Raw genomic sequence first — 27,793 nt, 5'->3', positions numbered from 1 at the left:
CTTCAGGAAGTCTGATGTGGCTCGACACCTCGGCAAGAAGTCAGTGTGTGTCTATATAATCATTAAAACACAACATGTCCTGCTAGAGAATGATTATATTCAATGGTCTGTCTGTCTGTCTGCAGCAATGAGTTCAGTCAGATGGTCGCAGAGGAATATCTCAGCAACTTTAACTTCACCGGTCTGACCATCGATCAGGCACTCAGGTCAGTTATGCTCTCTTTATAAACAGATGTGATAAAATACTTCCTGGTTGAATCACAGAGCTTAAGTTAATGGTTCAACAGGCCTCAGTGGGAGAAATCTACAACATCTCCCAGGGTGCATTTCAAACTGTGCTTCTGTGTCTTTGTGTGTTCAGGGCGTTTCTGAGGAAGTTCGCTCTGATGGGAGAAACTCAGGAGAGAGAGAGAGTCCTCGCTCAGTTCTCCAGTAGATACAGACAGTGTAACCCCGAGAGTGTGGCCACTGAAGGTACCTGTCTGTCTGTCTGACTGTCTGTGTGTGTATGTATACGTCTGTCTGTCTGTCTGAGATACAGACAGTGTAACCCCGAGAGTGTGACTACTGAAGGTACCTGTCTGTCTGTCTGTCTGACTGTCTGTGTGTGTATGTATGCATCTGTCTGTCCAAGATACAGACAGTGTAACCCCGAGAGTGTGGCCACTGAAGGTACCTGTCTGTCTGACTGTCTGTGTATATATGCTTCTATCTGTCTGTCTGTCTGAGATACTGACAGTGTAACCCCGAGAGCTTGATCACTGAAGGTACCTGTCTGTCAGACTGTCTGTGTATGTGTCTGTCTGTCTTGTCTGAGAATCAAACAGTGTAATCCCTAGAGTGTGACCATTAAATGTACCCGTCTGCCTGTCTGTCTACCTGCTAGATAAGATAAGATAAGATAAGATACAGTCAGGTAGACAGAAATTGTCTAAGATACAAAGTGTAACCCAGAAAGTGGGACCACTGAAGTTACTACCTACTTGTCTGTCTACCTGTCTATCACCTGTTTTTCCCCAACCTGTCGGTCTCTCCCCTGTATGTCTCTCATCTGTGTCTCTAACCTGTCCGTCTCTCACCTGTGTTTCTCTAACCTGTCTGTCCCTAACCTGTCTGTCTCTCACCTGTCTGTCCCTAACCTGTCTGTCTGTCACCTGTGTGTCTCTCAGACAGTGTCCACACTCTGACGTGTGCCGTCATGCTGCTGAACACAGACCTCCATGGAAACGTGAGTCACATCTTTATTAAGCTTCTTGTTGTTTAAAGAGGGGGTCATGTGCTGTTTCACGCTTTAAGACACATATATATATATATATATATATATATATATATAATGTTACAATGTTGGATGTTCAGACTAAACATAGGTGAAGTTTCAAATCTGCAAGTAAAAGTATGTTGGAGTAATCCCCTGCTAAAACAGTCTCAGTCTACAGGCTGCTGTGAACGCTTGCTTTTAGACAGACTTCTCCAGACGCTTCAATTTGTGATGTCACAAAGTGGAGGAACTGTATATTTGTGCAATGTTTGTTATTTGTTTCTTATTCTTTACAGTTTAGATTTTTGTTTCTGGATTAAAGTTATTATTATTACAGATGAATCAGAATCAGCTGACATTATAAATACTTTGCGTATTGATAAGAAATCGCGTGCATCCCCACAAAGACTCAATGAAAAGTTCAATTGATCATGTTCACAGCAGTTTTCCTTTAGAGCTTTCGACCACACATTATCGTCTTTCACAGCGGATGCAGTGTGCTCCGTTGCCATAGAGATCAGCTCAGTGTTGATATTCACACTTAGTGATCTGGTGATAACAAATCTGAGTAACATCTCAGTGTGAACTCTGCACAGGCACTCACTGAAGTCATGACACTTAGGCCAACTTGTTTAAGGAAGTGATGACTGTTGTCGTGGCAACAAGCTGTCCAATCACACTGAGCAACAGTCCTGCACACTTCCTGTGTGTGAGAGCAGGAGTTGAAACTGTCACAGCTGAGACATAAAAATGATTTTATTTATTAATTAAATCACATAAAGGTCAGTTAACTGTTTACCCTTCTCACTTTAGTAAAGGTGTATACGCATCATCATCAAAATGTTGTTAAAGTACTTAAAGCCAAAGTAGTTTCAGTTTCAGTGTTTTATTCATGTAGCTGATGATTTTGGATTAATATTATTGCTGCATTAATCAGAATGTTGCTTTTTACTGTTGAAGTGTTAAAGGTTGTGCTCATTTTAAGTCATTTACTGTTGCCTGGTTTAATCTACAGCAATGCATCATATACAATGAAATCAATCAAATGTTTGTAGTGAACCACGTCTCTTATAATCCAACTTTATAAGCTCAGTAAACCAGCCTTGTTTTCTACCTTAATCTGACAATCTTGAAGATTTCAGTTTCGTTTTGTTGTTGGACTCCACCTAATGATGATATACAGTATTTGTGGGAGGATACTTCCCAATTTAACCACACGTTCACAGTTGGCTCCCTTTGTCACTGTTGTAACTCTTGATTTTCCTCGCTCACGGTCGCTTTCCTTTTTAGACAGTTTGCCTTCATCTGAGCGTCCAATTTGTTTCTTTTTCTTTGGATTTTCACTTATTTTTGAAGTTGTATCTGTAGTCATCCATCTTTTCTTTGTTTGTTCAGCCATAGTAGATTACTGTTTACTCACAACACTTGCTGAGACCGGAAAAGCAGCCACTTAGCTCCACCTACCCTCTCTGACAGATCAACCACTGCTGGGTGATGGAAATCGCGTCACTAACTGGGCGTCGCTTGTTATTTTTTCTGGGAATGTTGCCACGGACACCCAGTCTGTAATTCTGCAAATGCAAAGGCTTTTATCAGTGGGCCATAGGCTCAGTCACCATTGTGTTACCTCAGTCGGTGATAGATAGTGACTTAACAGACATTTATTTAAATTTAAATTATTACTTTACTTTAGACTTTAAATTAAGAAGTAGAAGAATTTTTCAAATCATTCCAGTTCAACACATCTGATAATACATGACTTCAGAAAGAAGTGTTGCACCACACCTCTGTGCTTCTTCCATGGATGTCATATGTATGATGTAAGATCCAGATACAGGAAGTTGGTGCCTCCTCCGTCCATTAAGACTTATTTGCCTGACAAGTACAACAAAAAAGGTTCCAGCCTTCAGGTTTACTTCCAGGATATGCGTTTCACTAACTGAGAATTTTAAAATCACTTATCTTCACTTAAAACCTTTATGGATCAAAGTTTCATAATAGAAAGATTCTTCTTTGAGCTTGTCTCTGCCTCAAAGTGCCAGTTTTACAGATGGCTCTTTTATAATGATGGTCTATGGGGAAAAGCTTTCTGTGCCGCAGGGGTGTTTTTGAGCCGCAATACAGCAAATTCACATCATTATTGTATCCATGGGAGTTGAGAAAAATCCAACTCATGCGGGAAATCTTTGAGATGCTCCGTCATGAAAGCATTTCAACACTGACCCCATTCAAGAACAGGTTGTTTGTCTTGCATTGCAGACAGACCTGGCAAAGCATGAATTCAGGCTTTTAACCAATCTGCATCACGATGAAGCTATTTCAGCATCATTTACAACCTTCATTGTAATTAGTTCACAGCAAAATCAGTTTTTGAGGGGTCTTATCACTGCAGTAAGTCAGCTTTCAGATGACGTGTGACAGGCTAGATACAGCGGAAAACTGTCACTAAAGAGAGACAGGTGGACAGGTGTTCCACAGCTGGTTGTTGGTGGTACTGGTACTGTTCCTGGCTAACACGTAATCAAACTGGGCACTGGTCAACCTCCAGTAGCTGAAAGCAGAGTAAATCCAGACACACACACTCCTCCTGGAGAAGCCAGTAGAATTAAGTGAGCTTTTAATTTTCTGATGAATCAGGAGAGGCAGAGTGTGTTCAACCAATGCAAATACACACAAATGATCCTGTTGTCAAATGCAAGGCAGAAATTCACCTCCCTTTTTGTCCGAACACTGCATAATCACATAATTCCATTCAGGTGCTTTATGGGAAATGTAGGTTTTAGGGTTATAAGGGACTTAATGTGAGGACATCTCTGCTGATCCAGTCAGACCATCTCGATTTTATTTCATTCTTCCCCAACTTAAATACGATAAAGAAGACATAATATAAAACAGATTTATGTTATCTGTGTGTGTGTGTGTGTGTATAGAACGTTGGGAAGAGGATGTCCTGCAATCAGTTCATCTCCAACCTTGAGGGTCTCAACGATGGAAAGGACTTCCCTAAAGATCTGCTGAAGGTACGACGGACACACACACACACTCCCAGTTACACAACACTAACAAAGACACACACACACACGCACACACACACACGCACACACACACACACACACTTATACTTCCCTCTCACACGGGGATCCTTGGCTTGTTATTATCCGAGCACAAAAAGAAAAGGGAAGCATTAATTTCATCTCTTTTTGGCCGCCGGGCTGACTGAGTGTGTTCCTGTACACGTGTATATTTGTTCGTGTGTGTGTGTGTATGTGTGTGTGTATGTGTGTGTGTGTGCATGCGTGTGTTGTATGTCTCAGTCTCTATTTCTCCCACTCTTTTGTTCCATCTCAGTTTTTCCATCTCAGCCTGAGCGATCTACATGAATCTGTGTCACCTCTTCACCTCCATCATCATCATCCCTCTCTGTTAATGTTTTTGTGTGTGCGTGTGTGTGTGTGACTGTGTTCTGAGTGTTGTCTTGCCTTTAGCTTGTCACTGGTTTGATGGTGGAAGCTGGAGCAGGGAGTGTGTGGGCAGCAGCTCTCACTGAGAGGAAGAAACACCGTGAATGCAAAATGTTTAAATACGTAGCTGTGTTTCCATCAAGTTGTTTTTATTTACATTTTATATTTTATCATAAAAAAAATAGTGGAGTCTCCTAAAATTTGAAAAAACTAAAAATCAGCAAAATATCAGTTTCCTGTTGTGTAAGGTGTGAACATCGTTGCATTGCTTTAAACTGAAACAGGCTGAGTGAGTATATGGAGATGAACATGAAACATGAGGTGAAGTGAAGAACAGAAAACATCAGAGGTCTCATTTAGAACTGTTTCGACGCACAAGACAGAATTTTAAATTTTAGGCCACATCCCAGGCAAAAATTGTGATCAATTAAATCAAACTTGACAGGAGAATTTGTATGTACTCAATTCAATTCAAATAACTTTATTTATCCATTAGGAACTTCATTTGTGTAAAAGTGTCAGTATGTATACAGCTCACGTACCAAACAACATACCAGTCACATCTCACATGCAACATTCGTAAAGCAATCAACAGTGGTACATGAAGCTTTAAAACATAATAAATAAGACTTAATGCAATAAATAATGTTTTAATGAATGATGTTAAAATAAATACTCCAACTATTCATGCACACTATATAATGGGTTCTACTTACTGTTTTATAAACTACACACCTGGAGACTGTAACCTTCCTCACATTTAAACATTAAACAATGTTTCTTCCTTCTAGTTGATCCATTATTTTTGCTCCGACCAAGAGGAAAACCTCCATGGCTTAAAATTTACCATAAAATCCGGAATATAAGACGCAGTCTGTTTTTGGGGCTATCCCAGAGAGAAAATTGTTTTCGATAGATATTTATGAATAAAAACATGTATACAAGTTATTTCAACACTATTTCAATTGATTTTCATTTTTAACACATTCAAAACACACAAATTACAGCCGACCATCTGTTTTCACCAGTGTCGCGTTAGCAATCCTGCTAGCTACCTGTGCTGTAGCTAGCGGCAGCTGGCAGCCTACAGTAACGTTGATTGATGTGAGGGTGGCGGCTGCAATGGCGATCATGACATCATTGCAGCCGCTTTAAACAGCGAGGAAAACAGCACTGCGGCATATTTTAAATAGGAGAAGTTGTAGCGGCTCGGACCCGGAAACAGTTTAATGTGGAGGTGTGACGTGACCACTTAACAACTGGATAGCACCATCGTCTGGGTAAAATAAAATATCTCTCTCTGCATTTTATACTGGTATATTGGTCACACTGGTATAAAGGACGCAGCCCACATTTTAGATGAAAAAAGAGTATTAAAAGTGCCTCTAATACACCGAATTTCACGGTAAATCAAGGCAAAAAAAGTGCAGCTCCTTGAGTGGCCACTTGAGGCTGGCTCCCAAAGTGAGTCAATCCTCATAGAGACAGGACTTTACAGCAAACAATGAACATGTTTACAGCCAAAATAGTTTTGGTCTCTACTGCTCATTTTACATTTTTATGTAACTCACCTCTTCAATTCTATTACAGTTTAAATTTATGCAAAATCAGGGTTGTAAGACGTGCCAACTGTCTGCTAGGTGTCACTCTGGCTTGTTTGAAACTCTGAAGTTAACTTCTCGACCATGATGACTTAGCATTTGCTAACCCTTTGCTCCACTGCAGCAACTATAGTTAAAGAAGCCTTCAAAAAAATATCAAACTAAAGGCTTCCAAACGGTACGTATTTAAACCTTCTTAGCTTTGACCGATGCTTCGTTAATGACGTCATCTTTTTGTGTTTTCTTCTTCGTTCCTTTCTTCTTGCGAGACGAGTCCATTGAATCAAGCTCCATCTTTAGCTGACTTCAGTTACAGCAGATTATATTCTCCAAAGAAGCGATGACAGTAATAATCACTCATGCAGTATTCATAAAGGACTGCACTGATGATTGTTGATCTTTTTCAGATCCTCTATCTGTTTGTAGATATATTTCGTCCTTCTGAAGGGTTTATTTTAGATTGCTCAACAAAATACACTCACCATCATATTCACTTCTTGATTCAACAAAACAAAGACCCACAAAGCATACCACAACACACACAAACTCAACATGAGAAACAAACAAGCCTCAGCTCGTGAAATATAAAATCTATCTCTGTAGAGTTCACAGTGTGAAATCCATATTTTTGTTTGCATTGCTCATAATATCTCTGCCCATGTCATTTCAAATAGATCTCTGAGATTAAAAGATGCACTGCGCTGTGCTAGAAAGGAGATGGAGGATATTTTGGGAATGCTCGCTGATGATAATGAGATTATTAAAAGTTTCATGTGACTGTGAGAGATGCAGAGGAGGACACAAGCTGTGAGTGCAGAAACTGAAGACATTTGAAACTGTTTGTCTAAAACTTCCTGTTTACAACCCGGGAAATGTTTTTGTGCAGGAGTGAAAGCTGATAAATTACACATCACTGCTTCTACATTGTTGAGGGATTACTCACATACACACTGAGACAGTTTGGAGTGTGTGTTTGTGTGATGTGATGAGTTGTTTAACCCTTTAAAAAACACACCTCCTGCAGGAGGCCACAGGGGATCGTTGTTGTTATACTCCTGTTAAATTGATGATATGAATAATATGGCAGCTAGAGCCTTCATACTTTTTGCTGTTGAATTCTAAATTAACTACATCCTAAGGCTACAGCTTCTGTCTTTTGCGTCATTACTGTACATTCTTTGATCTAACCATTACGTAACTTTACGAGAGGTTTAAATTGGGGTGACAATGTGGCTGTGATCTCAGCCCTGTTTGCATAATCCTGTTTAAAATGATCTAAAATAAAAACCATAATAGAGAGACTAATAAACACAAGTTACACAACTTAAATAACCTTTAGGTTACAAAGACTTTTATAAAGCATTTTAAGATACAAGACAAGACAAATGACAAAAAATTAAAGAATTCAAAAAACCTGAACATTTTGTTAATTTTGTTCATTTGTTTTGGATCAATTTGTTGGATGTTTTTTTAATATTTCAAGGGAAATATTTTTTATTATGACACAATTTTAGTACTATAAATTACCATGAAATTCGGTGTATAAGAGGTACTTTTAATATATTTTTTTTCATCTAAAAAATGGGCTGCGTCTTGTATAGCTGTGCGACCAATATACTAGTATAAAAGGCAGAGAGAGGAATTTTATTGTGTTGCGGTATTTTACCCAGACGATGGCGCAATAATGTAGCTTAGTCACAGACATGCGCCGTCATGATCACAATCATCGCCAGAGCAACCGCCACACTCACAACAATCAACATTACCGTAAGCTGAGCACAGCTACCACACTGGTAGCTAGCAGGATTGCAAACTCAACATGGCAAAAACAGACGGTAGGGTTTAATTTGTGTGTGTTTTAAATGAAAATAATAGTGTAATAGTGTTGAACTTAGACGTGATGTATACACGTTTTTATTAATAAATAGCTATAGAAAGCCTTTTAAGGGGCAAACCATCATTAAAACAACTAATAAAACAAAAATTAAAAAACCATAAATAGTTCCTGGAAGTGAACAGAAAAATACTTGATCAACAGGGTCGTCATTAGAATTTAGTAATTTTATGGCCCGAGTGATCAAAGTATTTTTCATCCTGTTGGACTTTGCCATTGGCCTCACAGCTAGAAGGTTCCTGGTTTAAATCCCAGTTTGGACAGAGTGTGGAGTTTGCATGCGTGGGTTCCCTCCGGGTACTCCGGCTTCCTCCCACTGTCCAAAGACATGCTTGTGAGGTTCATGGGTGACTCTTAAGATGCCCATAGGTGTGAATGTGAGCATGAAAGGTTGTCTGTGTGTCAGCCCTGTGACTGACTGGCGATCAGTCCAAGGGTGTACCCTGCCTCTCGCTCAATGATTCTCCAGCCCCCCGGCAACCCTGAACAGGATGAGCGGTATAGATAATGGATGCACGGGTGGGTTTTGACTCGGGCTCCAATTTTGTATTTATTTAATAAAATAAAGTTGTGTTTCTAATATTAATATGATAAAAAAACAACTTTATTTATCCTGTGGGACATCATTTTCAGACAGTGTTCAAAGTAGGAAGATAAAATATACATATAAATTATAAATGTAACAATAAACAGATCAATAAAATGTTGAATGAAAACAATGCAATAATTAAAAAATATATATAATATAAAAACAGTATATACTTATATAGTTGAAGATACTCAGAGATATGTAGACAGAGAGAGAGAAACACAACACAGTAAATATATAACAACATATATACATACATGTATACATATGTATGTATGTATTAATATAATCACAGTCTCATCACTGAGTCACTGTGATGTTTTTAACATTTTCAGTCTTTGTTCTGTTCAGCGTCTCTCAGCTGCATTTATATTCAGCTCTGTGAGTCCTTCGTGACTGACAGCTCCTAGTAGAGCAGGGGGGCGGGCTTAAGCTCCCATCCCTGCACTCTCACTGGCTGATGTGCTGAGAGAAAATGCGCATTGAGAGAGCGAGGGAAAAAAGAGAGGGAGAGAGACAGGAGAGCGAGGAGGGAGGGCGAGCAACACTCCTCAACAGTTCAGGGTCTGAGCAGAGAGGAGGAGGAGAACAAGAAGAACAAGAAGAAGAAGAGGAGGAGGAGGCGGAGTGAGCTCACCTGACGGAAGGATTCTCCTGCCGGACGAAGACGACAACAAGCAAAGGAGGAGAAGAGAAGAAGAAGATTCAGAGAGAAGTTAGAGGACGGAGAGACCAACATCTGAGCAGGAGGAAGAAGGGATTCTCTCTTTTTGTCTTTTTTTCCCAGAGTGCAACAGGAGAAACTCTCCTCTTTTTCTCTCCTCCCTATCAGCTTCATCCCCCGTCTTTTTTCTCAACCTCCATCCCTTGTTGCTCTGTGCATCCCTCCATCACCCCTCCATCATCCATCCTTCTTCAGTCAGGCTGGTTGTGGCGTCTCAGGAGGAAGCTGACGTCAGTTTTGGGTTGCTCTCTCTCTCTCTGTCTGCATGTGTGGGTGTGCTTGCTCGCCCCAGCCTTCGTGTTTTTTTCTTTTCTTTTTTTGGTAAATGTTTTGGATGTGAGAGCGAGCTGCTGGTGCTGGTGATGCGCCTCCTCCGTCACGCAGCTTTATTTGCAGTCTAGGGATTCTCCTTCACCACCGCCGCCGCAGCAGGAGGCTGCGTTCAACAGCCGCTCTGACGGCGGACTCCCACATTTTGGAGAAATCAGGAGAAGAAGAAGATCCCATTTGTGGTTTGGAATTTTTTTTTTTGATTGAATGTTTTTGATGTTTTGAGTGTGAGCCCATGAGTTACGCGTCACTGCTTCTACATTGTTGAGGGATTAAGCACACACACACACCGAGACAGTTTGCAGTGTGTGTTTGTGTTGATGTGACGAGTTGTTCAGTCATACGTGAACAGGAAGTCACAGACGGCTCCACTTTGACACCTCAATTACAACTTAAAAAAAAACAATTTACAGAAATTTAGAGTTTGGCAAAAACTTGGTTCTGATCCAGAAAATTCAGAACTTATTGTTGTGACGGATTTTAACTTCTTTAACTCAAGTAATCATTAATATAAGTCATAGAATTAATTGTTTTTAAATTTTATGTTGTTTCTACAGTAAAAAGACACATTTGCAGTTTTTTCTCTGTTCATATCAAACATTTGACGTGGATGGATATTTGAAGTGACAGTTTTAATCTAAAATAACTATTTGGCAACCTCTGCCTTTTTTAAAATTTGCTCCTTTTCCAATTTAACTGAGAAAATCGTGTATGTTTCTACATAAAAAGTCTTACAGGACCGTAAACGATAACTCTGCAGCAGATTGAGTCCACAGTGATCTCCAGCTCTGACATGTTCGTTGGCAGCGTCTTCTTGTTTTTTTTTGTGGTTTTGCCTCCAAACACCTGAGCGAGACGCCGGCTGTCAGCCTGCAGGATTATGAGCAGGATGAAAAGCTGCTGTGTTTTTATGCATAATGAATAGAGCCAGATTCATAATGCAGCAGGCTGGGCTCCAGTGAGGACAATCAATTTAGACTGAAGCAGACGGAGTTAGACTGCTCCCAAGCAGCTGCCACTTCATGTGCTCTTCCTTATCTGATTCTTTAATGCTTTCAATTTGCTGAAAACAACATTTTTCCATTTTGGAAACTCTTTCAAAGCTGAATCAAAATCTAAAAGTAAAGTGGAGTCACATCTGCTTCATGTAAAGCTGATATAAACAGATCATAGAAACCTCAAGTTGAATAGGGAAACATCTGTGAGATACCTGGAGACTTAATGATTATTTTTAATTATTTAGAGGTCATCTAGAGGTCGTACTCCTTTCTTAAAGCCATATCTGTGGAGCTTTTTTAATTACTTTTTTCTCTTAAAGGAGAATATCATAATTTTGGACTTGGGTTAAGGCCATCTTCTTCTGCCCATCGAGACCTTCTCTCTTCATTACAAGTTTTTTCTCTGTGTCTGGATTTTCGCTTTTTTCCAACAAAGACTCTAAAGTTCAGTTGGACTCTTGTGAACTTTTATCAAACACAAAACAAATCCTCCTCCTCTCAACACTCAACTCTCCACAATGATTGGCGTCAACAGCATCCACTCGACAGGCCGCATGCGGTCGCGTTCGCTCTGCTCGGTCCGGAGCGGTCGAGACTCGAGGGACACAGACCCGTTCAGGTATCCCAGAGCCCCCCGCTCTCGCTCCCTCAAACCGCTGGCCTTCCCAGACCTGCTGGGAAAAACCCAGGACGGACAGCAGCACGCACACAGCCGCAAGAAGAAGGTAGAACCTGGAAACACAAACGAACATATATGCATTCATTTTAGTTTGAATTTCACTAAGAGACCACAAGAGGGTGCTAAAGCGCACAGAACAAAGAAACAGATTAGAGAAAAGTTGTCTTAAAAGCCTTTTTAGTCAAGCATCATTTGTTAAAGATGCCAAACAAATTGAAAGAAGGTAAACACAAGGATTTTCTGTCAATTCTCAAAAACAAAAAGGTATACAATTAAAGGCGCAAATAAAGGCCAGTCTCTCATATAGATGGTTTGTTTATACATAGGTGGGTGGGGAAGGAGGGTTTTGAATTACATGAAGCCTGCTGTAATGTGTCATAAGGTAAATTAATAATAACATCCACATTTCCATCAATACGTAAACACTTTCTTTGTTCTGCACCGGTGTTTTTTTAAATTGCTGTTGTGTTGTTGTCAATTAAACTCAGCACCTGTAGATTTTTCACAATAAAAGTCTGACAAAAGGGAATAGAAATCTCATTAAATGCTTCATTTAATGGTCTTTTAATCTGATTTTGTCATCTTTTTATAACATCTCACCATCTTGTCATACTTCATACCGCTTTCATGGTATCAAATCTTCTCATAGTGCGAAATACTGAAGTGTTGAGTTTCATTGATGCGAGCGTTTAAAAAAATGTGAATCTTTCACAGCAAATTCTCTCCTTATTAACTGTTTCTAACAAGGTCTACTTTTTCCAAAAACTGTTGTGCACATCAACAGTCATTGTTTGATGGTGATTTCATCTCGATGGTGATTTAATCTTACAGTCCAAATTTGTCCTCACATTTTGGATTTGTTGTCAAGGTTTTGTATTAAAGGATTAATCTTGAAATGATTAATCGATAACTTGGTCTTTGCTGTTGTTTGATCCCTGTTCAAAAGTATCATCGACTATTGTTTTATTCTCTTCAATGAAACTCAACACATACTGCTTTGTTTTACATTAAATACCATTTAAGAGCAGAATTACACATGTGGGGCTTTAATGTGAAACATCTTCAGGAAGTGTCTTTGGTGATGGAAAAACAGCAAAGTAACTGCATTTAATATGATAGTATAATAAAAATAATAATAATAAGTGCTAGCATAATATTTTGGTTATGTTTTAATTCTTTAAAAAGCGTGAACCTTTCCCAGGGACAGGGTTATGATTAAACTAATTTATGACCCCCATCATCCAGCTAAACTAATAAAACAATGCAACCCCCTTTCCCCTGATATCTTAAAATAATGACAGTATTGGACTTATGACTGACAATGACTGTAAGTGAGTTAAGAACTCGAAATAGTAAACAAAAAAAGTTTATAAAAGAATAATAAGGAAAAAATCTGGGAGAATGAAAAGTTATATCGTCCCTTTGCTCTTATAAAAGTTTAACTACGGTCCCCTCAGACTTTTTCTTTTTTTATTCCTTCCTCAAAATCTGACATTTACTGATGCAGAGTTTCGATCTCACTGTTTCTGTTTTACATCTGCAGATTAAAGTTAATGATTTTCACTGTCTCGTGATGAAAGGAAAGTCAAACAGCAAAGCCAAGGATCCCCACATTCAAACACACACCTACACATATATACATGTATGTAACTCACATCTGTCTGACTGTGTGTGTATCTGTGCGTCCACAGACCCTGTACAGCTCCATCAAGAACGAGAAGCTCCAGTGGACCATGTAAGTTTCCCTCTCCAGTATGGATGATAACTGGTTTCTGCTGGTTTAACACGCAACGTGTACAAACATCTGAAGTGTGTGTTTAAGCTCTGTCTGCACATTTCTGTGTGTGTGTGTGTCCCTGCTGCCCCGACTCTCTTATTTAAGCCTCTGTTGCTATGGTAACCGTTCCCTGCTTTCCTTCCTCGCTGTAATTACAGGTCAACATCCCTACGCCCATGCTTGACTGTGGACACACGCACACACATACAGATATATGAACACACATACATGCATGTATGTATTTAGCGTATGTCTTTCTTTTATGTCCAGCCTTCTCTTTCTCAGATGGACGTTAATCTTCTGAAGCTAGCTGGTAAAAATGTTGTGATGACGCCACAAAGAGAAAAGATATGATTAGAAATGAGACGTTGAGAGACGCACATAGGACCGGGTGGTGTGATGAGGCTGCTTGAGATGATGAGCTTCAAAAACGACAGATTAAAAAATGAGATGCTGATGTGATGGATGAGGTGATGAGATAATGAGATGAGCAGGATTCCCCTCAGGAAACTTGTTAGTGTAGGTGGTACGCTGTATTCTTAAGTTCTCTTGAGATGTATGCAGTTGTTTCATTGTTGTATTGGGCTGTACACTGGTTTAAGAAACAACAGAGAAGTGCTCCTTTTTTACTTTGCTGTCTTTAGCTGTTGCTGTGTTTGCACATTTTAAAGCTACTGTTTTTTTGACTCAGCATCGTGCTACTATGATTAATAATGACAAAAATGTACAACTTACTAATCAATTAATCACTTGCTGGGCTGAAATCCTGATATTAGTGTAGTTGTTAGATGAGGGTTGTCACTCATTAAAGCTCCTGTGAGGAACTTTCGGTTTGTGTTGATTTTGGCACCCCCTGTGGACAAAGTACCTCTTATCTCTTTGCTGATTTTGTTTATTAGTATTATACAGTGATGGAATGTATTTAAGTTTATTCTTAAGTAAGAGTTTGAGATACTTGAGAAGTATTTTTTATGTACAAACATTTCAGCTTTTTAGATGTGAAGATTTGCTGCTGTTCTTTCAAATAATTTAAAAAAGACAGATTAACTTGTATGTATTTGTAATTATGAGGGTTGAGCTGACAAAACAAGCACTGTGGATGTGTGTATTTGGGCTCTGGGTCGCTGTGACATAATTTCTCACTATTTTCACAGTTTTTACAAACGAAACGATCAGTATAAAAAGAATCATTAGTTGCAGCCTTGACAAAATATTTCAAAATGAGCTTCACTTCATCCAACAGTTACATCCTGCTTTTGCATTAATGTACGAGCTATAATAATGTAATGATAATGTACACAAATCTTTCTACTTTTAATACTTAAACTACATTTTCTATGCAGGATGAAGTACAGTATTATCACAGTGTGATATCTGGTAGTTTTACTGCAATAAGGTTTTAAGTACTGCCTCACACATAGATTTCATATTTATATCAAAGGAATAGATGATAAAATTATAAAACGTGTAGATTTTTGTACGTTTTGGTCTTAAATAAACTTTTGACAGTAACATCATTAACAATAACTAAAGGATAACTGGACAGTTTCATTGACTCCTTCTGTCCTCTTCTACTGAAGTGACGAGGAGGACCTGAGGAAGTCCATGTCGGAGCTGGCTGATGTCCGAACAGACTCCGCCTCACACACCATGAAACGACTGGGGAGTGGAGGAAACCCGCTGGTGGGCGTCGCCCATCAGGCCGACGGCGAGCTCTACAAGAACGGCTTCCTCGTTCGCAAAGTCCACGCCGACCCCGACGGAAAGAGAAGTACGTCTTTATCATTTTCAAAACAATAACAACAATGTTTTTCGTGAAGTTCCCCAAAGCTTAATCCTTGGTCTTCTTCTATTGTACATTTACATGCTTCCATTACATTATATGGACAGCAATTATATCATATACAATAAAATTATATCATTTATATTTACATGAATATATAATAATATATTTAAGCCTGATTTCTGAGGCCTCAGACTGCTGAAATAAAGTCCATCTAAAAGACAGCTAAGATGTTTAGCTGATAAATAATGTCAGTATGTTTTTTAGCAGTTCAAGAGGTTCACAAGTACCTCTTTAAAAGCAATGTCAGGATTTAGTGAATGTTTTAATGTGTGGAAAATAGTCACAATGAGGCATGAATATTTACATTTAAAGCCATTTAAAGGAGTAGTAAGTGTGATCCATTGCCCATACTTATGATGTATAATATCCCATGATGCTTTGTGTCATCCAGCTCCACGGGGTAAGAGGGGTTGGAAGTCTTTCTACGCCATGCTGAAGGGTATGGTGCTCTACCTGCAAAAGGTAAACATCTGGATTACATTTCCCAGCAGCCACTCTGTTATGTGCATATACGCTAGTATACACTGGGACCAAACATGATTGGCTGACTGATATCCTTCTGATCTGTGACTGGCTGACAGGATGAGTACCGCGCAGAACGAGAGCTGACAGAGGAGGACGTAAAGAACGCCGTGTCCATCCATCACTCTCTGGCCATGAGAGCAGCTGATTACAGCAAGAGGCCTAACGTCTTCTACCTGAGGACAGCCGACTGGAGAGTCTTCCTGTTCCAGGCCCCGTAAGAATCACCTCATCTTACCTCTATCTCTTTGTCTTTTTCACTGTCTTTCTTTTCTTTTAATAACATTTTTTTATACTTTTTATTTACATAGCCCAAATGATCGGTAAATGCTTCGCCAAAACCCAGAACAACGATTATCCCAGACAGAAGTTTCCTGTCTTAACATTTCTTCATGTGCCAGATTTTGAAACATTATGATAATTTTGAACCATGCATTGACAAGTTAAAGATTTAATCTTGATTTTCATGTAAAGAAATGCCTGTTAAGTCACTATCGCTGAATGAGGTAACACAATGGCGATTGAGCCTATGGCCCACTGGTGAAAGCCTTTGCATTTGCAGTATATAGTTTTATTATGGACTGGGTGAAAAATTTTTTACAAGCGGCGCCCAGTTAGTGACGCGATTTCCATCACCCAGCAGGGGTTGGTCTGCCAGAGAGGGTAGGCGGAGCTAAGCGGCTGCTTTTCATGTTTCTGCAAGTGTTGCGAGTAAACAGTAATCTGCTATGGCTGAATAAACAAAGAAAAGATCGATGACTACAGATACAACTTCAAAAATAAGTGAAAGTCCAAAGAAAAAGCATATTGGACGCTAGGATGAAGGCTAGGATGAAGGCAAACCGTCTAAAAAGGAAAACTACCGTCAGCGAGGAAAATCAAGAGTTACTAGCGTAACAGAGGGAGCCAACAGTAGACGTCTGGTTATCTGGGATATATGCACCCGCAACTGCCTTTTATCACCATAAGGTGCCGCCAAAGAGAACGGAACTGAAATCTTCCAGATTATATCTTTCAGCATCCAAAGTAACACCACATGAATTATTGACTATGATATAAAATATCGTTTTGATCTCTATAAAGTTTGCTGGCATAATAGTTAGCACAAAACAGTCATGTCAGCGATATATTCATTCAGATCTGTTTACAAAGTCCTTTTTCCTTCAGCAATGACGATCGATCTGTCTGATTTATTTCAGTGTGAATGACATTATTGTTGGAAGTAATACGTGGGATATGTTTACAATGTCACTTCAAGATCTTACTCATATCGCACACTGACACTCTCCTTTGTTTATACTCTTATGTAAATGTAAAATACACTGTGTAATAAAAATCTGTAAACATAGATAAACACAACAAAGAAAGAACTACATTTATTCAAAACACATTTTCCAATTAACTAAAATCAACTAGAATAGAATAAAACAATAAAATGTTAAAAGTGGAAGAATATGATGAGTCACGTTTAGTTTAATTTTCTCTCACCTTTTTCTCCAGGAATCAAGAACAGATGCAGTCATGGATAACACGCATCAACGTGGTGGCGGCCATGTTTTCTGCTCCTCCGTTCCCCGCGGCAATCGGCTCCCAGAAGAGATTTAGTCGTCCACTGCTGCCAGGATCTAACACCAAACTGTCCCAGGTACATACTCTGATCCGCTGACCACTTCACTGTGTAACTTAGATAAAAAAATCTGATGGATATGTAAAAAATATTAAAGTATTTAAATAAAAGTAGCAGCTTTATGATAAATTCTGTCAGACAGAGAAGTTGTCAGGTTTTACTTGTATGTAGATACCTGAAAACTTTCACATTAGAACAGAGCTTAGTTTATCCTCTGTCTCGACAGGAAGAGCAGGTCAAATCTCATGAGACCAGGTTCAGGGCGGTTTCATCTGAACTGGCTGACCTCACAGCCTCCACACCGGACCGTAAGGTGAAAGGTCGGGAGCTGGAAGAGCACAAACTCCGACAAGAATACCTGGAGTTCGAGGTGAGTTGATTCTCAAAAACATACAAGAAAAAAAATGGCTTTTAAGATAAATTCACTGGATAAACATCACTGGAGGAGTCAGTGGGTTAATTCTGTACTTAACTGAATGTCTGTAAGTCCAATGTACAGAAACTACATGATATTACAACAGCACATTTGATGAGCGGTACGGGGTCTTACTCTCTAGATGAATTTTAATTGTTTCTGTTGTCATGTTGGTTCTAAAACTGGCCTGGTATGATGGTGTTAGCATGTTTCCATCTGTCGGTTAAAAACAACAGTTTTTTTACTTCCTCCATTTTCACACAAAAGTCAAATTTCACACTGAGCTGATAAACTGCAGCAGAAGGAAAAACAGGAGCTCATTGTGGCTTGTTGTTATCACTGGTGTGGAGTGAAAAATTAACCATATGTGGATTCAAATTCAAAATTTTATTTGAGAATTCATCGTGTTTTATTTCATTATAAGTACGGTACTTAAGTACACATTTTGAGTGTTCCCATTGTATGCCACATTATACTTGAACCCCACGACAGTTCAGAGGTAATTGTACTCTTTTTTTTAATAATTAAATTTAATATTTTTTAGTTCAAGGACTTTATCAGCATAAAAGCTTTAGGAACAAGTTTGCCAAATTTCACTCCACATTATTTTGGCAGCTTTAGTTACTTACTAGATTACAGTTTTTCAGCCTCCTCCTTTGCAGTTAAAAAAGCATGTATCTCGTGTAGATGTGTTGATTTTAAATGTTTGAGATAAACTAAAGTAATACATTTAACTTTTTGTTTTGAGAAAATTATCCTACTTATTATCCTCATATGCTATTTATCACACTTATAAATATATTAACTCCTTGAATGAGCTGGACCTTTAAGAGAGATCACGGCCCAAACATTCTCAGAATACTCTCAGAGAGCTCCTAACTTTGCTTAAAAACTTATATCAAGAAGTCCTAGCAAAGGCGTGATTTAGGAACACTCTCAGAACAACTCTGAGCAAGGAAGGGACAAAAACTTTTATCTTAGTGAAGAGGCGTGGTTGACCCTGTTGCTAGGTGTGACACATTCTTTCAGAAGCTGTGATTGGTTGAAGAAAAAGCTCTCTTAGTGATGATGGGCAGAGAAGGACAGTGAAATCTATCGGCCTAATCATAGAATTTACTCAGACATTGTGTAATTATGAACACTATTTTATGTACTGAACATCTCTGTTGAATAAATTGTAAGCCACACTTTAAAGTATACAGCCTACAGAATGTTTGAAACACATGCTCATCTTCACATGCTGTTAGTCATATATACTTGGTCACTTTTATTTACAATGCTGCTAATTTTAGTACTTGATCTAATTGATATTAATGAGGGAAAATGTCTCATCTTCCCGATTTCTGTGAATGCTGGCCAGCCTATATAAAGCTTATAAGAAACTGCATTTGCTGCATTTAACAAGAAGAACCAGAAAGCCCAACTGGATGGAGGGACAATGTTTACTTTTATCTCAAGTAGTTGATAAATAAAAAAACATATTAGGACATACATTCAGCCCCGGTTTTTCAGCTCAAACCAGGAGGCAGGCATCGGAAAATGTAGCGCAGCAGATTAATTCATCTTTCCCTCTGGTTGTGCGCACTAGTGAAGAGTGTGAAAAGTAGTGGTAGGCTCTCTGTTAAAGTCTAACGTGAGAGGGGAGACTGCAGCACCCAAACGGGAGTCTGCACTCACAGGTGAGATAGTTTACCTCTTACTTGTAACTGCTGTCAAAGTTAACTTAAATGCAGAATTAAAATATGCCCGTGCAATAATACGGATGTGCGTCCCATACCCAAGCCCGCTATACCCATGCCTATTCCCTGTAATTGTGATCACTCTGCTGATTGACGGCTGCGACAGACCCAAGTCATCACTGCTGCACTTGGCATTTTCCACTTGCCAAATATTTTAATGTTGTGATCACTTTCATTTCTGGCAATATCGCGTTGTTGCGTCGCATCTCTAATGAGATCTACCACAAACATGATCCCTGCACGATCCACTCTGAAGGCTGTTGTTTAATTAGCTCACTGTTATTCAGTGTTTTGAGAACTTTTCTCCTATCTCTCCGTCTTTCTGCCATTTTCTCCTCTGCTTAAGAAACTCTTAAGCCTCTTAAAAGTCCTCCACTACTTCTTACAGTTACAGTCACCTTAGGAGCTCTCTTAAGGGCTGAGATGCTTTCTGAATAAGTCTTATCTTTACCAGGATCTAGTCTTAACTTTATTTTCTTAGAAAACGTCACGATTCTAACAATTTTCTTAGAATTTCTTCACTAGGAGAAACTCTTTGTACTAGGAAGCTTTATGAATGCGGGCCCTGGTTCTTACATTACAGGGAGGCTACAGACAGATCTTCTATAAAATGATGCATTGCTGTAGATTAAAATAGCCAATAGTATATAAAGTGGTTGAAATTGGCATGGCCTTATACATATTTATCAGTAAAATGCAGCATCAAAACATTTATGAAGTAGTATTAATCAAAAAACCTAATTACATACAATATAAAAACTCTAACAGTGCCCTTTTTACTGCATATCAGTACTGATACTTTTAACTTTCACAACATTCTGCTGATTATAATGTACAAACATAGCTTGCTTAGTAAGATATTAAATTGAGTTTTTCCTCTCAGTGTGAAAACCTTCAGAACTCTATTTTTCTTCTTAGAGCAGTTGAATCTAAACATGCAGTAAATCCCGCTGAGGTCTGAATATATCTGCTGACAGACGGATTGAAGTTTCTCTGCAGCTCCTTCTGGCGCTTTTCTTCATCACAAACTGTCACTGAATCAGTCTGTCGGGTGTCAAACAGGCGGCAGAGACACAAACACACTGTGTCAGGAACATGGTGCTCAGTTATAGGAAAATGTCTGCTGTTTACTTTCTGGTGCTGTTCACCATTTATTACATTTATTTCTCTCTTTTCTGTGAGAAGGTTGTATGAAGATTTTTACAATTAACATTAAATGCAAAAAAATCCTCAGTAATCATTTTTTAGTAGCAGTACTGATTTTGTTTCCTATTTCTTTCTTCAATCACAAATCTGATGTCGACATGAACAGTCCAGATCTTGTTGTAAAGATTCAAATAAAAATGTTTTTTATGTTAAGATTACTCGTATGAAGACATAAGTGCAGAGGCAACGAAATAGAAATCACACAAAAGCGTTCAACTGATATGAGTAGTCTAGGCTGGAAGTCTACATTATTTTATCTGTTCTTTGAAATAAGTGCATTAATTTAATCAAAGTAATACGCCTCAACCGGAGTAAAGCAAGATTACACAAGCTTCTTAATGTGAACAACATGGTCAAAAGTTAAAATTTGAGACCTGAATTGTGTTTGTAGATTGATTTTAGCGGGCCAAAATCAGAGAGCTGACAAAATGTCTATATATGCAGCTTCTCAGTTGAGCTGAGTGTCGTCTGCATATAGAGAAATAAAACAGCCGAGTGTTGTCTGCATATAAAGGAATATAACAGCTAAGTGTCACTGCATATAGAGAAATATAACAGCTGAGTGTCATCTGCATATAGAGAACTAAAACAGCTGACCGTCGTCTGCATATAGAGAAAAAAAACAGCTGAGTGTTGTCTGCATATAGAGAAGTAAAACAGCCGAGCGTCATCCGCATATAGAGAAATAAAACAGCTGAATGTCGTCTCCATATCGTCTCCATTTGAGTGTCTTCTGCATATAGAGGAATAAAACAGCCCAGTATCGTCTATATATAGAGAAATAAGAGATGAGTGTCATCTGCATATAGAGGAATGAAACAGCTGAGTGTCTTTTGCATATGGAGAAATAAAACAGCTGAGTGTCGTCTGCATATAGAGGAATGAAACAGCTGAGTTTCTTTTGCATATGGAGAAATAAAACAGCTGTGTCTCATCTGCATATAAAGGAATATAACAGCTAAGTGTCACTGCATATAGAGAAAAAAACAGCTGAGTATCATCTGCATATAGAGAAATAAGAGATGAGTGTCGTCTGCATATAGAGAAATAAAACAGCTGAATGTCGTCACCATATCGAGGAATAAAACAGCTAAGTGTCGTCTGTATATAAAGACATAAAACAGCCCAGTATCGTCTGCATATAGAGAAATAAAACAACTAAGTGTCATCTGAATATTGAGGAATAAAACAGCTAAGTGTCGTCTGTATATAAAGGAATAAAACAGCCCAGTATCGTCTGCATATAGAGAAATAAACAGCTGTGTGTCATCTGAATATTGAGGAATAAAACAGCTGAGGGTCTTCTGCATATAGAGAAATAAAACAGCCCAGTATCGTCTCCATATGGAGGAATATAACAGCTGCGTGTGGTCTGCATATAGAGGACTGAAACAGCTAAGTGTCGTCTGTATATAAAGGAGTAAAACAGCCCAGTATCGTCTGCATATAGAGAAATAAAACAGCTGTGTCGTCTGCATATAGAGAAATAAAACAGCCCAGTATCGTCTCCATATGGAGGAATATAACAGCTGCGTGTGCTCTGCATATAGAGGAGTAAAACAGCCCAGTATCGTCTGCATATAGAGAAATGAAACAGCTAAGTGTCATCTGAATATTGAGGAATAAAACAGCTAAGTGTCGTCTGTATATAAAGGAGTAAAACAGCCCAGTATCGTCTGCATATAGAGAAATAAAACAGCTGTGTGTCTTCTGCATATAGAGGAATAAAACAGCTAAGTGTCGTCTGCATATAGAGAAATAAAACAGCCCAGTATCGTCTCCATATGGAAGAATAACACAGCTGAGTGTCTTCTGCGTATAGAGGAATATAACACCCCAGTATCATCTGCATATAGAGGAATAAAACAGCTAAGTGTCACTGTATATAGAGGAATATAACAGCTAAGTGTCACTGCATATAGAGGAATAAAACAGCTGAGTGTCGTCTGCACATAGAGGAATAAAACAGCCCAGTATCGTCTGCATATAGAGAAATAAAACAGCCCAGTATCGTCTCCATATGGAAGAATAACACAGCTGAGTGTCTTCTGCATGTTGAGGAATAAAACAGCCCAGTATCATCTGCATATAGAGGAATAAAACAGCTAAGTGTCACTGTATATGGAGGAATATAACAGCCCAGTATCATCTGCATATAGAGGAATAAAACAGCTAAGTGTCACTGTATATAGAGGAATATAACAGCTAAGTGTCATCTGCATATAGAGGCATAAAACAGCTGACTGAAACAACTGAGCTCAATGATATCCCATTATTCAGGTGTCAAAGGTAAAATTTGAACCTGATGTTTGTATTAACCGTCTTTGTCCACTTTTATAGAAAACTCGGTATGGTACATATGCCATGCTGCTTCGGGCCAAGTTGTCGAGTGGAGACGAGGACCTGTCAGCTTTCGAGTCGCGGCTGTTTGATGATGGTGGCCTCCAGAGGGCACACTCCAGCCCCACGCTGCCTCAAGACGTCGCCAACAAAGAGAAGATTCGCGGGACCAAGACGTCAAAAAGCTTAAAGGTTACGTCCTCTTCGTCCTCGACCTCCAAGACCAGCAGCAGCACTAAAGAGGGAAGCAAGAAGAACGGTGGCGGGAACAACCAGCAGCTGGACCTGCAGAAACAGAGCAGCAAACAGGAAGCGGCTCCGTAATGCAGCAAGATTCAGGTTTTATAAAAAGCGTGATGAGATGGACATGAAACATCATGGGTAGCTGACATCCTCCTTTAAACCTTTTCTGTTAAACCTCACTCAGATTCTGGTTGGCTGAGGGGATTTTCCTCCAGAGCCAAGCTGAGACATTCGAGGTCAGTGGGAGAGAAAAGGCTCTTCTGGAAGGAGGACAATTAAACAGATGAGTGGTGCGTTTTTTTTTTCAGGAAACACTAGTCAGGTTGGAAAAGTGTCATCTGAAGAACATCAATCAGCTGAGTTTATTTCACATCCAAACATAAACTCCAGCAGATCAAACTGTGAAAACAGCTGCTGTTTTTCAGAATAAAAGCTTTATTTCCCGTCACTTCTTTCATTTCAGGGACTTCTGGAAGCATTTGTTGTTGAAATGATCGAGGCAGAGCTGAAATATGAGTAATAATTCAGTCTCATGCAGCTGTCTGTTTTTTTCTAGACAGAATCAGTTTGTAGGTACTTTTATTTTTTTCTATTAGAGCGACAAACACTGACCTCCTGCACAGCCATTGCTCTGCATCTCATAGCAACCAACGGGGGAGCAGGTTGCCATGCCGACCACATATGACGGACAGAGCATGAGGGACTGTTGCCGTGGCGACCAAAAAAAATGGGGGAGGAAGGACAGGGGGTGAGACTCTGGAGTCAGGACTCCCCCGGCTAAACGAACAAACAGACAAACAGACAGAGGCTGTGATGATGCGTCACAGAGACAAACAGGAACACAAACTCCTCCGCACTTCACAGAGAGCGTGTGTGTGTGTGTGTGTGTGTGTGTGTGTGTGTGTGAGCACTAACAAGAGGGAAAGTATTCTGAGTACACAGTTATACTGTGTTAGCACTTGATGTATACTTTCAGTAGTGTAAATACTGAACATGCTGGATGGAGGTTGATCAGTGTCTGCACTTGTTTTATTCCCGTTGTTTTCTGACTTCTGCTGGAACAAACAGGATGTATGGAGGATTATTAGTGACATGAACTACTGACTGAGCAAAGGATTATCATTCAAACTTTAATCAATACCCTGACAGAGTTTAGATAATCATACAATTTTTGATGCTTCCCTGCCTTATCAGGAGCAGAAGTTAAATTCCTCATTCAAAATCCCATTGACGATTTTAAAGATTCTGATGAATAAAATCCAACTTTTTAGGTTTTCAATGAAACATAAAGCCATAAAAATATAAAAGAAATGTAGTGTCCTGTAAACAGCTATTCTTGTGTTGTAGAAATTAAATACTTATATAACAAGCAGGGTTGTACTGACACTCTCAGACCTGCGGACTGGTTTCAGATTTGTGCTCGCTCAGTAGTTTTGTCCTTAATGTCCTTAATGAACCATAGATTTTCTGTCTTTGCTGAAAACCATGCTGGAATCTAAATAATGTTTGAATCCGTCCACTTTATATTCACATTCCTCCTGATCATGGTGACCATGAGGAAACATTGCAGAGGTTTCACGTTATTTAAAGTTTATGTATCTTGCTGAAATGATCTTGTTTATTGATTAGTAATCGTCTGTTTACTAATGTGATGACACAAACTACAGAAACGATGCTCTTCTCTTCTCTTCTCTTCTCTTCTCTTCAGCCATCTGGTTAAAGTTAAGAAAACAAACATGTACTTTAGAAAGACAACTGGGAACCGTGAAATCCTTTAACAGTTTCCTGATCATTTTCATTGTCAGACATCAGAGGGGGTCCCTGGGTAATGAAGTACTCAGCATGTAGTTACCTCTAGCTGCCACTTGGGGTCATCGGAGTGTAGAGTTGTACTTTTTATCAACATCTTCAGGTGACAAAAAAGCTGTGAGAGGCTTCCTGCGTTTGTTATTGTAGTTCAACAGTGAGCTGAAAGAGCAGTGGAGGAAGAAGTAATCAGATACTCAGAAAACAGTAAAACTACAGTGTAGAAATACTCTGATATGAAAGCAAACGTCCTGCAATTCAGTTCATAAATAACGGCATTGAGATATACTTAAAGTACCCAAAGTAAAAGTACTAATTAGGCTGAATGGCTCGTTTCAGAATAGTGTATACCGTTGTTATAATAGTGGATTATAATTATTGATTTAAATGTATAATTATTGGTTGATGTTAATAACTAATGTTGTAAAATATACAGTTTACAGTGCAGTTTAAAGTGCAACACTGTCCTCTGAAATGTAGAGGAGTTGAGGTATAAAGAAGAAAATAAGTCTTTTTTTCTGATCTTACTGTTATGTAACTCTGCAGCATGAATAATAATGTAAAACAGAAGGGGCTCCATGTTTCCTGGAGTTAGCAGTTGAGTCATTAAGAAAACACGTGTAATGACAGGGAACGGTGACCAGGTGGCAGCAGAGGGAGGCTGCTTCCTCAGTACTGTGAGGGTTTTAATGTACCAGGTCAACTCTGCTTTCAACACACATGTTGTGTATTTTGCTCATGTTGCAAAAATGACCCCCAGCTTTTTTATCTCATGTTTCTTTGATAAGAATTTTGCATTATTTGAAATGAAACTTCAGAGATTTCTGTTGATTTGACATGTTTGTGATCAGAAACACTGACGCTGGAAACTTTTAAATCCCAAACAATAATCAGTGTGTTCAGATTTCCTGAAAACACTGAAGAAGAACTTGAACATTTAGTCTCTGAAGGGAGGGAGGACGAAGCCTTGCTGACTTTTCTCTCCCACAAAGAAAGAGGATTTTTCATCACTTCCAGTCAGGAACAACATTGAGAAGCTCCTCAGTGAGCAGTGGGAGCTCACTGATGCTGCTGTTACTGCTGGACTGATTACCTGCAGGAATTTGTCTTGTTTGGTTGATTCCTGAAGAACAGGAATCACTCGGAGGAAGAGAAAGGCAGAAGTTTGGATTTTTGTTCGACTGTAAAGACACTTTACCACAGAGGACTTTAGAATCATCAAACCACACATTTCAAAGGTACGAAGAGAACTGAAGCTAAGCAGCTTTTTCGAATGATTGTTTACACGTAGAAAACACACATCACCTCCCTCAGTTTCTCTACATGCTGTGTAATAACAAGGACCTTCTATGGCTGGATCTCAGTCCAGTGTGAGCTCTGGCTTTGACCCAGAGGATCACAGATACGAGTGGCTGAAGTCAAGTTTCCTTTGCAGGGTTTTTGGACATCCCTCACACTTCTGGAGCATCTTTAATGTCCGAGAATCCACATCGACTCCAACCAGACTGAGGACAGTGACACCGCCATGGAGGTCAGAGCCATCGTGGATTAGACAAAGGATGCTTTTAACATCCCGCTGACGTCTTGTTCACATATGCAGACCCAAAAGCTCTGTCAGACGTGAAGCTTATTTGATGGAGATGGAGTCATGCAGGATGGAGATCATTTCCCTCTAACCTGTTTTCTTCTTTACATCCTGGCAGCTCGTTACAGAGAAAAAGGAGCCATCGATAGAGACAATCGAGTTTCCTCAGTTTTGTTGAGAAAAACTTGATTAACCTCTTCTGATCAGTGACTTTTTTGAGGTTCAGTTCCTACATGAAAGGTGTCCTCTGTCTCCAGCGTTTGAGTCTGTGTGTAAATTTAGCACCGCCCTTCTCCAGTACTTTCGTTTTTAATTGTCCTACAGTAATTCAAGCCGAGTCTCACTGTCCTCGTGTCTCCTCTGTTTGGGTCCAAACCTCAAGTTTCATTGGCTCGATTTCAGAGTCCACGGTTCCACACATACCTTAGCAGGTATTACCTGACTCTCCCATATAAAGACTTTCACAGTCATGTGACAGGAGGTCTCTTTAGCCGTCCCTCAGCCTCTTCTTTTTACTCCCCCTCAGACGTACTTCGACATGCTGGTTGATTCAGGAGGAATCTTTTGAATGAGCTGCTGCTGAGACGCTGTCAGACAGCAGAGTTCAGATTTATGCTCCCGCTGTGCTGTTTGACCCCCGCTGGGTCCTATTTACTCCTCAGATAACCAGTAACACTTGTGTATTTTGGGTGTATTTGTTGCACTGTGCAATGTAAAGCAGCATAGGATGAATTTGTCTAAAAGTCATGGCCGCTTTCAGCTCTTTGTCTGTGTCCAAACCTTGTAAATAAATGTACAAGTTCACCTTAAGAAGCCATATTGTAGTTGGGCTGAGCGCCTAGCTAGTCGCTGCGTTTTAGGGCACTTTGGTTTAGATATTTTAGAGTGGAAGCAGATGTTAAACCTCCTCACAGGGTTTGAATCCACCAGTTTATTTATTCTGTTCGTTGTTGTCTCCCGATCAACGACAAAGACCGACTCTAGTTTCTGTGAAAGTTTTGTTCTTTCGGCTTCGCTGCGGGCTAAATGTTTGCCGCCGGCTCGCCGATCGTTAGCTGTACATACTGTCCACATCCTGTGAGGTTTTGGTCGTAGTGAAAAACAAACATGTTTTGAAGGCTTAGAGGCAAAAATAAAAAAATAAAACAAAAGT

The 27,793-nt window shown here is 39.4% G+C and overlaps 1 protein-coding gene across 2 annotated transcripts; it reads left to right on the top strand.

Moving 5' to 3' along the window:
* On the top strand, positions 1-27,791 carry psda (pleckstrin and Sec7 domain containing a). 2 transcript variants are annotated; one of them, XM_069659220.1, is made up of 12 exons: positions 1-39; positions 126-206; positions 362-474; positions 1,170-1,228; positions 4,189-4,278; positions 13,226-13,269; positions 14,892-15,082; positions 15,549-15,619; positions 15,739-15,896; positions 17,180-17,324; positions 17,533-17,676; positions 23,007-27,791. In XM_069659220.1, the coding sequence occupies exons 2-12, from the start codon at positions 142-144 to the stop codon at positions 23,328-23,330; spliced, it is 1,404 nt and encodes a 467-aa protein (XP_069515321.1). In that variant the 5' UTR covers positions 1-39; positions 126-141; the 3' UTR covers positions 23,331-27,791. The 2 variants fall into 2 exon arrangements, with proteins under 2 accessions (XP_069515321.1, XP_069515322.1); XM_069659221.1 differs by lacking the exons at positions 1-39; positions 126-206; positions 362-474 and adding an exon at positions 646-672.
* Positions 27,792-27,793: the final 2 nt, after the last annotated feature.

The sequence above is a fragment of the Semicossyphus pulcher genome, unplaced genomic scaffold, assembly GCF_022749685.1.
Source record: "Semicossyphus pulcher isolate SPU_LCO1_2020_fin unplaced genomic scaffold, fSemPul1.0.p SCAF_12, whole genome shotgun sequence".
Classification (NCBI taxonomy): Eukaryota; Metazoa; Chordata; class Actinopteri; order Labriformes; family Labridae; genus Semicossyphus; species Semicossyphus pulcher.
This window is presented reverse-complemented; position numbering and strand designations above follow the sequence as displayed.

Excerpts from the sequence above, each read along its gene's own strand:
- psda (XM_069659220.1), top strand. The coding sequence starts at position 142 with ATGGTCGCAGAGGAATATCTCAGCAACTTTAACTTCACCGGTCTGACC. Across the intron at positions 15,620-15,738 it reads TGGTGCTCTACCTGCAAAAG|GATGAGTACCGCGCAGAACG; the intron begins GTAAACATCTGG and ends ACTGGCTGACAG. Across the intron at positions 17,677-23,006 it reads AAGAATACCTGGAGTTCGAG|AAAACTCGGTATGGTACATA; the intron begins GTGAGTTGATTC and ends CCACTTTTATAG.